The sequence below is a fragment of the Chanodichthys erythropterus genome, chromosome 16 (genome assembly GCF_024489055.1).
Source record: "Chanodichthys erythropterus isolate Z2021 chromosome 16, ASM2448905v1, whole genome shotgun sequence".
NCBI classification, from domain to species: Eukaryota; Metazoa; Chordata; class Actinopteri; order Cypriniformes; family Xenocyprididae; genus Chanodichthys; species Chanodichthys erythropterus.
Window position 1 is genome coordinate 7,082,088 of NC_090236.1, and position 16,836 is coordinate 7,098,923.

Consider the following 16,836-nt stretch of genomic DNA (forward strand, 5'->3'; position numbering starts at 1 on the left):
CACCTAAGGTGGTTGAATTACAAACAAATGTTGAATGACTAGAAGTTCTAAAAGTCTTAAAGGTCAGTAGCAAAAATCCTATTTAATTCTGAATTGGTGCAAGAAACCTTAAGTAAACTTATAAATGGGCATCGTGTGGAATATGACTCATTTAGGATCAATATGAAATGTGCCTCTCTATTTTCTTCATCAGTGTCAGCAGCAGTACACTGTGATCAGATCACATTTTTTGTGATCATGCATCTGAACCAGCAGAAAGTGTCCATCTTAAATAGCTGCAGAATTAATGATAAACGAGTACAGGAATCATTTCAGCTCTTTATTCAGAGAGATAAACTCGGCCTGGAAAAGCGAGCAGAATTTATTCACCACTCTCTGCCATGCCTCAGAAGCCCTGAAAGCAGAGACCAGCATGACTATATCATTTGGATGATTAAGTGCTTTTTCTAAAGCTTAAAAAACTATGACTTTGTGCCCTATTTTAATGATCTAAGTGCATGGTCTAAAGCGCACGGTGCAAGTTCACTTAGGGCGTGTCTGAATCCACTTTTGCTAGATAACGACAGGAAAAATGGTTGGCGCATTGTCTAAAAGGGCTGTCTCTATTCTCTTAATGAGTATTGGGTGTGTTTTTAGGGCGTAACGTGCAATAAACCAATCAGAGTCTCATCTTCCATTCCCTTTAATAGCCAGTTGCACTCGCGCCATGGCGGATTCGCTATTTACATTGCGTAATTTGCAAAGGTATTTTGTGTGCTGCTATGTGTTCCTGTGCTGTAAAAATAAGCAGAGTGTATGCGCGTTGTGTGCCCGCCTATAGGCGCATATTACTAAAGTGTGCTTTAAATAACAAAAAAAAACTGGCGCAGTCTATTTCAGTTGCCTCAAATTAACAACACGTCAACAATGCGTCTGAATGCATCTGTTTTCAGACCGGCAGGCCCATGGGTGCACAAATGGAAGCAAATGCATTTGCTATCTAAACAATGTGGCGCAGGACGTGAAAAATGATAACTGTGTCGGACGGAAACTAGCAAAAAATACTTGTCGCGCCTGCCGCCACATTGCACCACGTGTATGATAGGGCCCTAAATTTGTTAAAGGATTAATTCACACAAAAATGAAATTTCTGTCATTAATTACTCACCCTCATGTCGTTCCAAACCCATAAGACCTTTGTTCACGGTGTGTAAATTCAGTCTCGGTGCTCTTTGGATACGAGGGAAAAATGTTTACTTGTAATAGTAGGTAATCCAAGGCACTCAAATCCATTCGAGTGCCTTGGATTACCTACTATTACAAGTAAACTTTATGCAACAATTTCCTCTCTTCCCTTTTATTCTCCTATGCAGTAGGGAAAAAAAGCTTGGGGAAAAAAGGAGTGTTTTGATCCAATCAGAAAACACTCTTTGTTTTTTTTTTTCTTGTTTGCTTTTGCTGACATCAGGTTGGTCGATGTGTCTTGGGAGCACCTTTGCTCCATTTCACTTATTTCACTGGAAACAGGCCTCGCCTACAGGAAATATGTCACCTTGCTCTCAAACAGGAACAAAAACACGCTTTGCTTTCATAAATGCAAAGTTTTTTTTTCTGTAGTAAACTGATACTGACTCCTTCAGACACTGTGTTAGCTATGCATTGCATAAGAATAGCATGGTTGAATTGTATCCCAAGTGGCAGATTGCATATTAATAGTGGAGCATCCTGTGTTTTTTCACTCCTAAAGCTTATAATGTCATTCCTGGTGGTCACCATGCTACACAAAAAGACTTTACCTTCTTGTCCAGATCAATTAAACACAAGGTTTTGAGATTTACTGGACAAGGATGAACATATGTGTGCTTTTGCAGCTCTCTGTTGCAGGAATGCCAAGTTCATCTACAAGTTTTACTGCAAATATTTCTTAATATTCCAGATGAAATGGGTTTTGAAGTTGTTTGGTTTGAAGCAATGAGGTGGTCTTATTCACAAGTCTACAGGAAATTAGATAAAATAGCTCACTAACAAGATCTCTTTCTCCCTCTCTTTAGCTTGTCCTCCAGGAACGTTCAAGTCCAGTCAAGGGACGGGTTTGTGTCTTCAGTGTCCGTCTAACAGTAGGTCCACGTCTGAAGCAGCCACCATCTGCGTCTGCAGGAACGGTTACTACAGAGCAGACGGAGAACAGCCAGACATGCCCTGCACCAGTGAGTCATTATCATCATCATATTACTGATATTGTCATTATCATTAGCATTAAACTGAAGCGGTCAGGTCAAAACATCGTTTCAGAAGCAGTTTGAGAGCACAGGTCTGCACCAGCAATAAGTTGTAGCCCAAACCACAGCCACTAATGAGATCATCTGAGCCAACCTGACCGAAAAAAAAAAAAAAAAAAAACATCATGCCCATTCAAACATTTATGCTTAGATTTTGACCCAAGTGGTTTTTATTATTATTTTAATATTAGTTACAATTATTATTTATAAAAAAGTATTTATTTATTGATCCACTTGGATTATGCATTTGTTTTACATATTTTAAATGATGTGTCTCTTTATTATCAGTTAGTCTAGCAATGTTTTTGTTGTTGTTTTTGTTGTTTTTTTTTTTGTTTTTTTTTTACATATGAATGAAATTGAAGTCATTACTGAGAGGCTGTGAGGCTTATAAGATTGCAGTTTATGACACATGCACACACACATGCACATTTGTTTTTGTGAATTGTGGGGACATTCCGTATACATAATGGTTTTTATACTCTACAAACCATATTTTCTATACCCCAACACTACCCCTACCCCTAAAACTACCCATTTTTACTTTCTCAAAAAAAAAAAAAAAAAAAAAAAAATCATTCTATATGATTTATAAGCCTTTTGTCCTCATAAGTCACCCTCTCCTACTTTTCAGGAAATGAAAAAAAAAAAAAAAAAAAAAATTATATATATATATATATATATATATATATATATATATATATATATATATATATATATATATATATATTTTTTTTTTTTTTTTTTTTTTTTTTTTTAAATAATTAATCACTGCCTTGTCAAAGTTGATATTGTGGTTTTATATATGGTCAGACACTTGCATTAGTCTTTTTAAAAAAAATTCCAAAACCAAGCTTAACTGAAGTTACAAGGTTTTTGACCATCGGATTTAAGACATGCATGTTTAGTCTGTCATTGGAACGGCCACATCTGAGGCAGTAAGTGCATCGCATTACATTTAATCAACACACAGGTTATAAAGTTTACTTTAGCTATGTGGGCACTGTGTTTTTTTTTTTTTTTTTTTTTTGTCATTTAGACAAAATATGTTATAAAAGATGAAGTGCTATGCACAGGCTGTTCAAGGCAGTATTGGCAATGACTCGATGACAAATACTTGACTATGACACTCTTTTCTGCTCCTCAAATACATAAAACATTAGCCTTTATATATATATACACACACACACACACACACACACACACATACATATATATATAATATATCTATATATATATATATATATATATATATATATATATATATATATATATATATAAATATGTGTGTGTGTGTGTGTGTGTGTGTGTGTGTGTGTGTGTGTGTGTTTCTTGAGTAAAATAAATGAAAAGTAAAATAAATAAGTAAAATAAATTAAAAATACTTACTGACGGTCCAAACTGTGTGCGACACTTCATTCATGATAGAGGCGGGGAAGTGTCATGAGATTTGATTGACAATTTGAGGATCCAGTGGAGATAAAACATTTACACAATTTCCTTTTAAAGGTGCCCTAGAATCAAAAATTTAATTTACCTTGGCATAGTTGAATAACAAGAGTTCAGTACATGGAAATGACATACAGTGAGTCTCAAACACCATTGTTTCCTCGTTCTTGTGTAAATCACATTTGTTTAAAAGACCTCAGAAAAACTCAACATAACACCGACTGTTACGTAACAGTCGGGATCATTAATATTTATGACCCCAATATTTGCATATGCCAGCCCATGTTCAAGGCATTAGACAAGGGCAGGCAGTATTAACGTCTGGATCTGTGCACAGCTGAATCATCAGTCTAGGTAAGCAAACAAGAACAATAGCGAAAATGGCAGATGGAGCAATAAAAACTGACATGATCCATGATTACATGATATTTTTAGTGATATTTGTAAATTGTCTTTCTAAATGTTTTGTTAGCATGTTGCTAATGTACTGTTAAATGTGGTTAAAGTTACCATCGTTTCTTACTGCATTCACAAAGACAAGAGAGCCATCGCCATTTTCATTTTTAAACATTTGCAGTCTGTATAATGCATAAACACAACTTCATTCTTTATAAATCTCTCCAAAAGTGTAGCATTAGCCCGTTAGCCACGGAGCGCAGCCTTAAACTCATTCAGAATCAAATGTAAACATCCAAATAAATACAATACTCACATGATCCGATGCATGCATGCAGTGTGCAAGAAGAACATCTTGTAAAGATCTATTTGAGGGTTATATTAGCTGTGTAAACTTTGTAAATCAGTGCATAGTTAATGATGCCCCAAAATAGCTAGTTAAAAAAAATAATAAAAAAAAAAATCTATGGGGTATTTTGAGCTGAAACTTCACAGACACATTCATGGGACACCTTAGACTTATATTACATTTTATAAAAACTGGTTCTAGGGCACCTTTAATACTTTTCATTGGTTAAATATTTGCAAAACCTACAAACAAACTTAAGTAGTATAGTAGTAAATAGTAATTATTTACAGAGAAAAATATATACAAAAATGGCATAATATAAGTTTTTTGATTTAGCAAATGGTGTGTCCTTTATGTTCTTATCAAATAGTCACCATTTAAAAACAAACAAACAAACAAACAAAAATATGCACTTCAAACTGTGCTAAATATTGGCTATATTAATTATCATAGTGTGAATACTGTCATGTTTAAAAGGGTAGATGGCTATAGTTGCATAATTTGTGACTGTATTCACAGATATCTTGTAAGTTATCGCTGAATCGAAGGAATATGAGACAGCACTATAAAAAGGCCTGCTCGTGTTTGCATTCCTGAAGAGCTGCCCAGGCGGTGCACGCTGTATTTGAAAGTCCTCTCAGCATTTTAATTCTCCATTTAGAGTCTAAAATGGCGTTCAGTGAAACATATACAGATGGCAATTTGCGATTTAGCCCAGCACCTGCTCAGAGGAAGGCCCATGCTAGCACCTGGTCATTTTACTGTTTACAGACGGTGAGAAAATGAATATTTCTCTTTGAACTGCTGCTTGAAATTGCTTGCGGCGCATCTAGCAGCTACAGAAATATGTTTAAAAAATATATAAAAAAGGAAAGTGGTCTGTGGTCTGATTAACCTGATGATCCATGGCTGAGAGAGAGTCTACAGGAATCTATCAACACACCCCACCCTGTGTGTAGTGAATTACATCATCTCAACTTCAGTAAAAAGTTAAATTTCACCTCCTCCACAGGCTCACTTTACTCCTGTCTCTTTCTCTCTCTGGGGATTTGTGGTTGTCTCTGCAGGGAGTAGAGCTGTGGGACTGGTCGGAATCGCCTCAAGCCTCCATCAGAACTTAAATTATTTCCTCAGAAATGTCTTCTGGGAGTGTATGTGTGTGTGTGTTGATGGGTGACAGCTTACTGGTTAATTGGAGGAAGCCGGACAGCACAATCCTCAAGATTAATTCTCCTGGAGCTATGTGGTGACCAGTTCTGTTCTGGGGTTTGTGTGTACGTGTGGATAGAGCATTTTCTCTTGGATTTAGCTGTTTCGATTGGCCGAGCAAGAGCAGAACTTGTTATCTGGGGCTTGGTTGGTGACAAGTCTGGGTTCGAGGCAACTAATGCGTCTAGGTTTGCATGGAACACCGGTTACGGTGCAAGTATGTGTGGAAGTTTTCTTGGGTATACTTTGAGAACAAAATTGTCCCCAAAAGTGAGCTAAAATCTAATAAAACCTCCCTATGGGGTCATCCGGGGTCATCCACAATTGGAAAAACAACTGATTTATGTATTTATTTGTTTGTATTTACACACACACACACACACACACACACACACACACACACACACACACACACACACACACACACACACAAATACCACACCCCTAATATATACGAGACTCGAGATGGAGTTCACGAGACGATACAAGATATTTACACACTATTTTTAAGAAATCCTCAATGGTGAAATGCATGACTAGAAAAAATATTCTGCTGGTGTATTTTAAATGTTTTAACTAATCATCTTGTAATGGATGTCATTTCACTTCTATTTTCTGAGTATGAATTATCATACGCAGTAAAAGACAACAATACTCAAGTACTGTAAAAGGTTTTGTCACAACTCGACTGACTGACTTCTCTTCTGTATGATTTCAGTCTCTTCAGATCTTACTGTACATGATTTATGAGCTTCTAACTTTTGACCTCCTAACTGAACTCTTTTCCACAAACTGATAATAAAAATAAAAACGTCTCGGGTTACGAGTGTAACCCCTGTTCCCTGAGTAAGGGAACGAGACGCTACGTCGAATGACGTGATGGGAACCCTCTGTATTTTGTGTTCGTGAAGCACCTCTGTATCCAACCAATGAAGAGACGTGACGTCAGAGGCGGGTGACGTCACGGATCAGGAAGCTATAAAGCACACCTGAACACAAAGCACGCCAGCTTCTGTAAAATGTCTGAAGCAAGCGCACCAGGTATGCAGGAGATACGGCCACGTGACGTAGCGTCTCGTTCCCTTACTCAGGGAACAGGGGTTACACTCGTAACCCGAGACGTTCCCTTTCGTGGGAACTATCGACGCTACGTCGAATGACGTGATGGGAACGCAATCCCAACTACGCCGTGTGTCCGAGTGCCTGGCTGCTATCTTGTAGGACCCTGGCCCCCGAAGTGATATTAAGATTAAGATTATAAAATCTGATGAAGGTGTGCTGGGATGACCATCCAGCCGCACCACAAATGTCGTCCATGGAGACTCCAGATAAGAGAGCTCTGGACGCGGCCATACCTCTCGTGGAATGAGCGCGCACCACTAAGGGACACGGACATCCCACTGTCTCATATGCAAGTGAGATGGCCTCGACCACCCACTTGCTTATCCACTTTCTTTCCTGATCCGAACTCGTAAAAGGAGGCGGGCAGAAAGCCTCGAGTACAATGGGACCTGGGACCCTCGTCGGAACCTTCGGAACATAGCCCGGCCTGGTATGCAGAAAGGCTTTCACCATACCAGGCGCAAACTCAAGACAAGATGGAGCGACTGACAGCGCTTGTAAATCACCAATTCTCTTCAAAGAAGAGACGGCAAGAGAAAGATAGTTTTAAGTGTCAAGAACTTGTCTGACACCTCCTCTATTGGCTCGAAGGGAGCCTCAGCCAGCCCTTGGAGCACAATAGTGAGGTCCCAGGTCGGGGTCTTTGTGCGCACCACAGGTCTCAACCTGAGTGCACCACGGAGGAAGCGTACTACTAGGGGGTCTCGACCCAGCGAGGAGCCCCCTACAGGGATATGATGAGCCGAAATAGCGGCCACATATGCTTTCAGCGTGGAAGGGGTTAAACCTTCCGAAAACTTTTCCTGAAGGAACTGAAGCATGTCAAAGACAGAAGAATGGACCGGGTCCAAATTATGCTGTTCACACCACACAGAGAACAATTTCCATTTACATAAGTACAACTTCCTCGTGGAGGGAGCTCTGGAGTGAAGGATTGTCTCTACAACCTCGGTTGAGAGACCAGTTCCTATGAGCCTTGCCCCCTCAGGGGCCAGGCCCACAGTTTCCACATTTCTGGGCGGGGATAGAGAATCGTGCCGCCCGCTTGAGACAGGAGATCCTGCCTGAGAGGAAGCTCTAAGGGAGAGCCTTGAAGTAGAGACATTATGTCTGAAAAAACATATTCTGGTCGGCCAGTACGGGGCCACCAATATTAGGTCGACTTTCTCCTGGCGAACCTTCTCCAGAACTCCCAGGAGCATTGAGACTGGGGGGAACACATACAGACGTAGCCTCGGCCACGTCTGTAGCATGGCATCCAGCCCTAGAGGTGCTGGGTGCTGAAGTGAGTACCACAGAGGGCACTGAGCTGACTCCTCTCGACTTGAGCTCGACCGAAAGTTTTCCATATCAACTCCACCACCTCAGTGTGGAGTTTCCATTCCCCCGGTCTCGCGCCCTGCCTCGACAGGGCGTCCGCTCCCACATTCAACTGCCCGGGGATGTAAGCTGCTCTCAGCGAGAGGAGCTTTCCCTGGGACCAGAGGAGGATGCGACTGGCCAGCCTGAATAACAGGCGAGACCGCAAGCCCCCCTGATGGTTGATGTATGAGACCACCGCAGTGTTGTCTGTGCGGCCCAACCCATGGTGATCTCTCAGGTCTGGGAGGAAGTGTTTTAATGCAAGAAACACCGCCATCATCTCCAGCCGATTTATGTGCCAGGAGCACTGATGGTCCTCCCAGAGACCCTGAGCCGAGCGACCACTCATGATCGCCCCCCAGCCAGTGAGGGAAGCATCCGTCGTAAGCATTACGCGACGACGAGAAGTCCCCAACATGGGTTCTGGGACAGGAACCAAGGCTTTTTCCACATGACCAGAGCACGAAGGCATCGCCGCGTGACTTTGATCATGCGAAAAAGGATTTCCCCTCGGGGAAAACCCCTTGGTCCTGAGCCACCACTGTAGGGGTCTCATGTGCAGAAGGCCAAAAGTAATAACGTTGGACGCAGCTGCCATAAGACCCAACAGTCTCTGAAACTGTTTTACAGTGAGTGACTGGTCATAAGAGACCACCGTCATGTTGTACGTATGGACCAACATGTGGTGGCCCCTCAGGTCTGGGAGGAAGTGTTTCAGTGCTAGAGACACCGCCATCATCTCCAGCCGATTTATGTGCCAGGAGCGCTGATGGTCCTCCCACAGACCCTGAGCTGAGCGGCCACTCATGACCGCTCCCCAGCCCGTGAGGAAAGCATCTGTCGTAAGCATTACACGACGACCAGAAGTCCCCAGCACGGGTCCCTGGGTTATTAACCAAGGCTCTTTCCACATGACCAGAGCACGAAGGCATCGCCGCGTGACTTTGATCATGCGAAAAGGATTTCCCCTCGGGGAAAACCCCTTGGTCCTGAGCCACCACTGTAGGGGTCTCATGTGCAGAAGGCCAAAAGTAATAACATTGGACGCAGCTGCCATCAGACCCACCAGTCTCTGAAACTGTTTTACAGTGAGTGACTGGCCTAACTTCACCCCTTTCACGGCCCCGAGAATGGAACTCAAACGAGCAGGGGACAACTGCGCCTGCATCGTGGTGGAATCCCAGATTACACCTAAGTAGTTTGCAACCTGACTCGGGACCAGCACACTCTTTTGGCGTTGAGCCTCAGCCCAAGCCACTTCATGTGCGACAGGACAACATCTCGATGTTGAACTGCCAGTTGTTCTGTTTGAGCTAATATCAACCAATCGTCGATATAGTTCAGCACGCGGATGCCCTGGAGTCTCAGCGGAGCCAGCGCTGCATCCACGCGCTTCGTGAACGTGCAGGGTGAGAGGGATAGGCCGAACGGAAGAACCCTGTGTTGGTAAGCTTCGCCCCCGAAAGCAAACCTGAGGAACTTCCTGTGTGAAGGATGGATGGATACATGAAAGTATGCGTCTTTCAGATCTGTCGCTACAAACCAGTCCTCGGACCTGATCTGAGGGATGATCTGTCTGAGTGTAAGCATTTTGAGCTTCAGCTTCTTTATGGATCGATTTAGCACACGTAAATCTATGATCGGACGCAACCCTCCATCCTTCTTCGGAACAATGAAGCAGCGGCTGTAAAAGCCCGACATTTTGCTGGGAGGGGAAACCCTTTCTATAGCCCCTTTTTGCAAAAGCGTTGTTACTTCTTGCTCCATCATCAGAGACTGCTCTGGGGTTACCACCGTAGGAAGCACCCCATTGAACTTGGGCGGTCGTGAACCAAACTGAATTCTGTAGCCCTGTTCTATCATGAGCAGCACCCACTTCGAAACATTCGGGATTTTTCCACTCTTCCAAATATTCTACTAAGGGAACCAGTCTCTCGAGACTGGTCTCTGGTGTTTTTTGAGCACTTGGCTCGTCTATCTGACGCGGCGCACCGGCAGACAGACGAATCACGTGCTGGCCGACTCTCCTCGGAGGATCGGTGGAAACTGCTGTGCCCTGACTCACGCTTGGTGGCAGGGTTGACAGAACGGTCCCCTGAGGGCACCGAGGAGGACCCGATATCCGAACCCCCCCGGAGGGGGCTGCCCTCGAAAGATCCTGCACTATGTCAGGACCTCTTCTTTGAAGCCTTCCGAGAGATAATGACGGTCCTCAGATCCATCCTAGTCCGGAGGCTTTTAAATTCCTCAGAATTTAATGTATTCAATATTTCATTTAATCCTCAAATTAAATGCAGCCAGTTCTTATATTTTTGAACAGACTGAATATATTTAGAATACAAAAAAGAATTATAGCTCGTAATAATTCGCAAGGTATTTTAGGGAAATAGAGAAAGGGAACTCCCGTCTACTCAGATCCCTTAATATATACATACACATACACACACATGCATAATTACGGACACGTGATATATGCGCAGCCTCGGCAAACGCAAGACCCGAGCCGTATTTTCATTCTTGCAGACTTAATCTATGCGCTGCCTCGGCAACGCGAGATCCGAGCCATATATTCTTTAATGAAAACTCAGTCTACGCGCTGCCTCGGCAAGCGCGAGATTCGAGCTTTGCAATAGACTTTTATTCCCTCGAGAATAAAGCCAACAGGAGTGGAGCTACAAAACTCCCGCTAGTGCATACTTTTCTTCGGGACATTTTTATGAATGAACACGGTCACTGTCAGTTGTGAGCTGACGTGCACGCTCCACTCCCAGCAAACAACACATAAATCGTGTGTATCCCAACTCGCTTTGTAGTGTAGCACAGGGGGAAAAATCAAACTGCTGTTCACGATTGATTTGTTATAAACGTGTGATTTTGAAACACGATATGTGTGTGTGTGACTGTGAGGTGGTGATCCTCAGATCGATATCACAATATCCACCTCCTCAGAGCTGGACATGTGAGTATCGGTGCCTCAACCCGGGGGAAGAAACCGCAGAGCGTGCTTCCACCTGGGAGACGGCGCTGAACCTGGCTGGTGAGGGCAGAGAAAAGGCGCGCCCGTCTCTAATCCCTCTGTCAGATCCATTTGTGAACCCCATGAACGGAGCCTCCGCCCTGCCTCAGCAGAAGCGGGACCCGATCCGCGGGGAACACTGCAGCAGTGTCCTGAGAGCGAGTTTTTACAGTGCACACAGACGCTCCCTCGAGAGCTGTCTGGGCTCACTCCCATTTCACTGCTGTTTCTCGCCATAATACGTGTCTTTTTTATATATAAATATATGGATTGGTGTGAGATACTCTTGTCCTCAGACGAAGAGATCTTGACTTGTTTATATGTAATAAGACAAACAACACCAAATAAGACACACAAGATACAGAGAGCGCTTGCTGAAGACAACAGAAGCTGGCGTGCTTTGTGTTCAGGTGTGCTTTATAGCTTCCTGATCCGTGACGTCACCCGCCTCTGACGTCACGTCTCTTCATTGGTTGGATACAGAGGTGCTTCACGAACACAAAATACAGAGGGTTCCCATCACGTCATTCGACGTAGCGTCGATAGTTCCCACGAAAGGGAACAGTATTAATAAAAATAGTAACACTTTACAATAAGGTCTCATTAATTAACATTAATTAACCAACATCACCTAACAATGAGCAATATATGTGCTACAGTATTGATTAATCTTTATTTTTATTAGCATAAATAGTCATTCATTGTTAGTTCATGATAGTTCACAGTGCATTAACTAATGTTAACAAATGAAACCTTATTGTTTGTGCTTAATAAGATTAAGAGAAAACTGTTTTTTATGGTACTTTACATTAAGTGCAACCATAATCGCACTCTCTCAATATTCAAAGTGCAAGTGAGACCACAGAGCTTTGACACAGAGCTAAGAGATGGTTACAACTACACTGCCCAGCCTAAAATATCTTTCATGTTGAGAGATATTTGCATTCATCAGGGAGCCGCTTTCAAAATGCGGGGTATTGAGATCGCGTTTGAATGCGCCCTCGCGTTTACTTTCACTTTCAGCAATCGTGCGTACTCTGTAAATATGGATCGGCGACGACCGTTATCTAACTTAATTAAATGTTTTTTTTTTGTTTTTTTTTTTAAATACAAAGCATAACGACAGTGGAGGCGTAATGTAAAGGTAGCGGTGACATATTCTTTTCAAATCATCCTAACCACTCTGTCATGGCAATATCACAAGACTTTTCGCCTCGATGAGAAATCTTGTCACATTTTAGTCTTGCGAGAAAAAAAAAAAAATTATATATATATATATATATATATATATATATATATATATATAAATTCCTTGCTACGAGCACGTTACTGTCATAACTGTAGCGTCTGCGCATATATTCTGTGACACTGCCCAGGGTAAAGGCTGGCTCTGTGGCATTTATTGTAAATACTTGTACAATAAATGCTACAGAGCCAGCTTTTACCCTGGGCAGTGTTATAGAAACTGATGTTGAACAAACTATAAGATCATTTAAACCATCCAGAACTAAAGACATATTTGGCATGGACACACTCATGTTAAAAGAACTTGGTCCAATGTTAATTTCTCCCATAAATTCTCAATTGTTCCATTTCCATTTATGAGAAATCAGCTGTCATTCCAAAAATGCTGACCCTTTGTCAATTTGCAACTATAGACCAATTAGTATAATACCTACAGTATCTAAAGTTGCAGAGAAGTTAATTGCTCAACAAATAATCACTTATTTAAACACCACATCATTTTCCCTTCACCCTATGCAATTTGGTTTCAGAGCTCAACACTCCACAAAAACAGTTTTTTTTAATAGAAAATGTTAAAAACCTATTAGATAAAGGTGGGGTAGTTGATGCTGTGTTTCTGGACCTGAAGAAAGCCTTTGACACTATAAACCAAAAAAAAAAATGCAAGAGTGGGGATGTAGATAGGGGTTTACGGAGCGAGGGAATGCAAAGTTTCTTGGGGGAACGCAAAACATTTGCGAGAGAACGCAAAAAGCATTTTTCCACCACCATTAAACCTTCAAAAAATCTGGCTCCTATGTCAGGCTTGTTCAGACAGTGACAAGTCAACGGTTTGAACTGTCGTTTGGTGCTATTTTATAAAGGCAGCTAGCTCAGGGTTGCCAGGTTTTTACAACAAAACCTGCCCAATTGCTTCTCAAACGAAACCAAAACTAGCGCAATCGTGTTTCAGGGGGGTCCCCCAGTAAAATGTGTGTTCCGCGGGGCAAAATCCACTTTTTTGGCGGGATTCCCCAGGTAAAATTCGCATTCCAGGGGCTAAATATCATGTCATTTGGGGTCGCTTCAACCCACGGACATGAAAAACAACCCGTTACAACAGTGTTAAAGTAGGGTGGGGATGTGGGTTAGTCTGTTAACGTTATAATTAGTTTTATTTAAAATAAAAATAAAAATCTATGGCATGTCCCCATATAGATAAGAGTGTGTGTGTGTGTGTGTGTGTGTGTGTGTGTGTGTGCTTTTGTTTATATTACATTGTGGGGACCAAATGTCCCCATGATGTAATATAAACCTGAGTTCACCTACATCGTGGGGACCAGCCAGTGGTCCCCACAATGTAAATGGGTTTATAAATCATATAGAATGAGTTTTTGTGAAAAAGTAAAAGTTTGCACAGTTTCCTGTGAGGGTTAGGTTTAGGGGTAGGGGCAGGGTAGGGGGATAGAATGTACAGTTTGTTCAGTGTAAAATGCATTGAAGTCTATGGAAAGTCCCCACAATTCACAAAAACAAACATGTGTGTGTGTGTGTGTGTGTGTGTGTGTGTGTGTGTGTGTGTGTGTGTGTGTGTGTGTGTGTGTGTGTGTGTACTGTATGTGTGTACTGTATGTGTGTAGATAAAGCATTCTCTCTTGGATTTAGCTGTTTTGTTTGGCCGAGCAAGAGCAGAAATTGTTATCTGAGGATTGGTTGGCCAACAGAGACCAGTCTGGATTTGATGTAACTAATATGTCAAGGCTTATATGGAATGCTGGTCACTGTTTTTATGTGGGTTTTTTTGCTATTGGTGCAGAGTTGTTGCCAGAAGTTAGCTGAATCTGATAATCCCTGGCTTTAGGTGCATCCAGGAAAGATTTGAAAGATTCATAAAATTAATAAATGCATTTTAGTATGTGGTTAGAGATGGTCTGTTGTCTTTATACTTAGCTTTATATTAAACTAAATAAATAAATAAAAGATTATGTAGTATCCTTATTCAGATGGCTAATTATTGCATTTTCAGCAGCACACTGATTTCTGCTATAGGTTCTTGTCTAGTTCACGTGAATCACACTCTCACACACTCACTCACCTACAGATATAAAAAAGCACTAAGGCAATTGCGCTTAGACAGATCCCTGGAGAACACTTCTATGGATTGCTCCAAGCCAGTACACACACACACGGTTGACCTGCAGGAGTCAGTGTTGTGTGTACAGGTGCAGTGAACAGGACTGTAAAGCAGTGTAATTGCTTTGCTGCTGTTAATCCTTTGCTAGCGACGTCTGACTCACTGTGATTCTGCTATGAGCTTAAGCCTGTGTACACGCTTTCTTCAGCAGTCCGCGTGTAGTGCAGAGCTACAAACCATCACACACACACACATAAACAGATGTGCACATTCACACACACAGGGTTCCCAAAAAGTCAAATGCCTGCAAACAAATGCTGCTGGAGCTTTTCTCAAAAGGAATTAACATTTTTTAAGCCATGTCTCGCAGTGATTTTTGGTGGTTGAATAAGTCTGTTCTCCTCAAGTTTGTTTGTGTTTACATTACTTATCTTGAATTTTGAATTAGCTGAAGATTGCCTATAAATACATATTTTCATTTACAAATGTAGTGGATTGTGTTCCTGAATAATAAATGGAGCACTTTTAGTAACCATGCATGAGTCCACTGCTAGCATTCTCATTTGTTATTCTCATATGTTATTTCAGATCTGTTGAGTCAAACTTACAAATGAGTTTGGAGCCAAATAAATGCACTTCACTGATCAACAGGCTTATTCAAGTCTAAAATTCATTTCAAGTCAAGTTTTGGGAGCTATGGAGCCTCTAAAGCAGGGATGGACAACTCCGGCCCTGGAGGGCCAGTGTCCAGCAGAGTTTAGCTCCAACCCTAATCAAACACACCTGAACCAGCTAATCAAGGTCTTTAGGATTAGTAGAAAGTTATAGGCAAGTGAGTTTTTATCAGGGATGGAGATAAACTCTGCAGGACACTGGCCCTCCAGGACCGGAGTTGTCCATCCCTGTTCTAAAGCAAAAAAAAACTTAGATGCTACTAGGAAAAAAATGTATTTCAATGCGTTAGCGTTCACTTGCAAAAGTTTACATTCCCTCGAGAAACTGGCATTCAAACGCAAGATAACATGACAGCGTTTATTGAGTTTCATCTATGAAATAACACACTGCGTTCCAAATTATTATGCAATTGACATATCAGTAAGATTTCAGTACAATAAGTACAATAAGTAATTTTTTTTTTTTTCCATTTCACACAATATTAGTTGTTTTCATGCCTTTTGCACAATATTGCACCATTTCATGCTTTTCATCTTCAGAAAGATCTTTCTTCCTCCCCATATTGCATGAGAACTGTGACTTGCTTAATAATGTAGAACAACCTCTAAGTAGGGTTTCCATAGACCTGGCAAATAATTTTGTCTGAGATTGATACCAGTTATCTAAAAAGACATGGATAAATAAGCAAACATACATTTTCTTAGAAAAACTAAAATCTGAATGTTTATTCTACTGAAATCTTACTGATATGTCACTTGCATAATAATATGGAACGCAGTGTAGAAGTTTTGTCAGCAAACACAAAGTTTCTTGGGGAAACTCAAATATTTTGCAAGTGAACATAAAATTTATCCGGGGAATGCAAAAATAATTTCATATTTATTTCCCCATCACCATGTCCCTTTAGGGATGTCCCGCACCATGTCCCATAGGGGGCTACAGCACATTAGTCCAAAGTTGCGAATTTATAGTAACTTGTGAGCAAAATTGGAATATTGCATAAAACATTTGCGAATAATGCACTGTTTCCATCCCATGTGTTCAAGAGAACAAATTTGTCACTTCCTGGGAAATCGGATACAAAATATCTGTAATAAAAATGTAAGTTGCTACAATTATTTTTTGCAGCATAAATGACATGCGTCTCAGAGTGAGGAGATGAAATGCAATAAATGCTGTAATGTCATCTTGCGTTCGAATGCCTGGAGTTTGGGAATGGAATTGTGTGAGACAGTTCTGGGAGGGAATTAAACCAAATCATTTTGATGACAGACTTGAGCACTTTTTTTTTTTTTTTTTAATACCAAAATGCGCATAAATATAGGTTGATGGAAACATAGGTATTGACTATATTTACATGTGCACTAAAGTTGTCAAAAGCATCAACTTCAGTACCAAGTCGGTACTAAAATTTTGAAAATGTGACGCTTTGATTGCTGTTGAGCGGATTAGTAAACACCTCTGATTGGCCACTGTGTTCACGCACTCAACATATATGTCTGTGATTGGCTGCAATGATCAACACACTGGAACATTTGAAAGCACATGGAAGTGTTTGAGCGTTTTGAAAGCGGGAGCATTTGAAAGCTTTCGAATGCTCTTGTATGTATCTGTGTAAGCACTCAGTGAAGAGCGTCATTGA

General features: G+C 41.4%; 1 protein-coding gene across 4 annotated transcripts in view; it reads left to right on the forward strand.

Annotated features, from left to right (window-relative positions):
• The window catches only part of LOC137003718 (ephrin type-B receptor 1-B), a 337,726-nt gene that overhangs the window by 218,607 nt on the left and 102,283 nt on the right, over positions 1–16,836 (forward strand). For all 4 annotated transcript variants that reach the window (XM_067363994.1, XM_067363997.1, XM_067363996.1 and 1 more), the window contains exon 4: positions 2,031–2,186. In XM_067363994.1, coding sequence (XP_067220095.1) covers positions 2,031–2,186 — 156 coding nt within the window. The remainder of the gene's footprint in view (positions 1–2,030; positions 2,187–16,836) is intronic.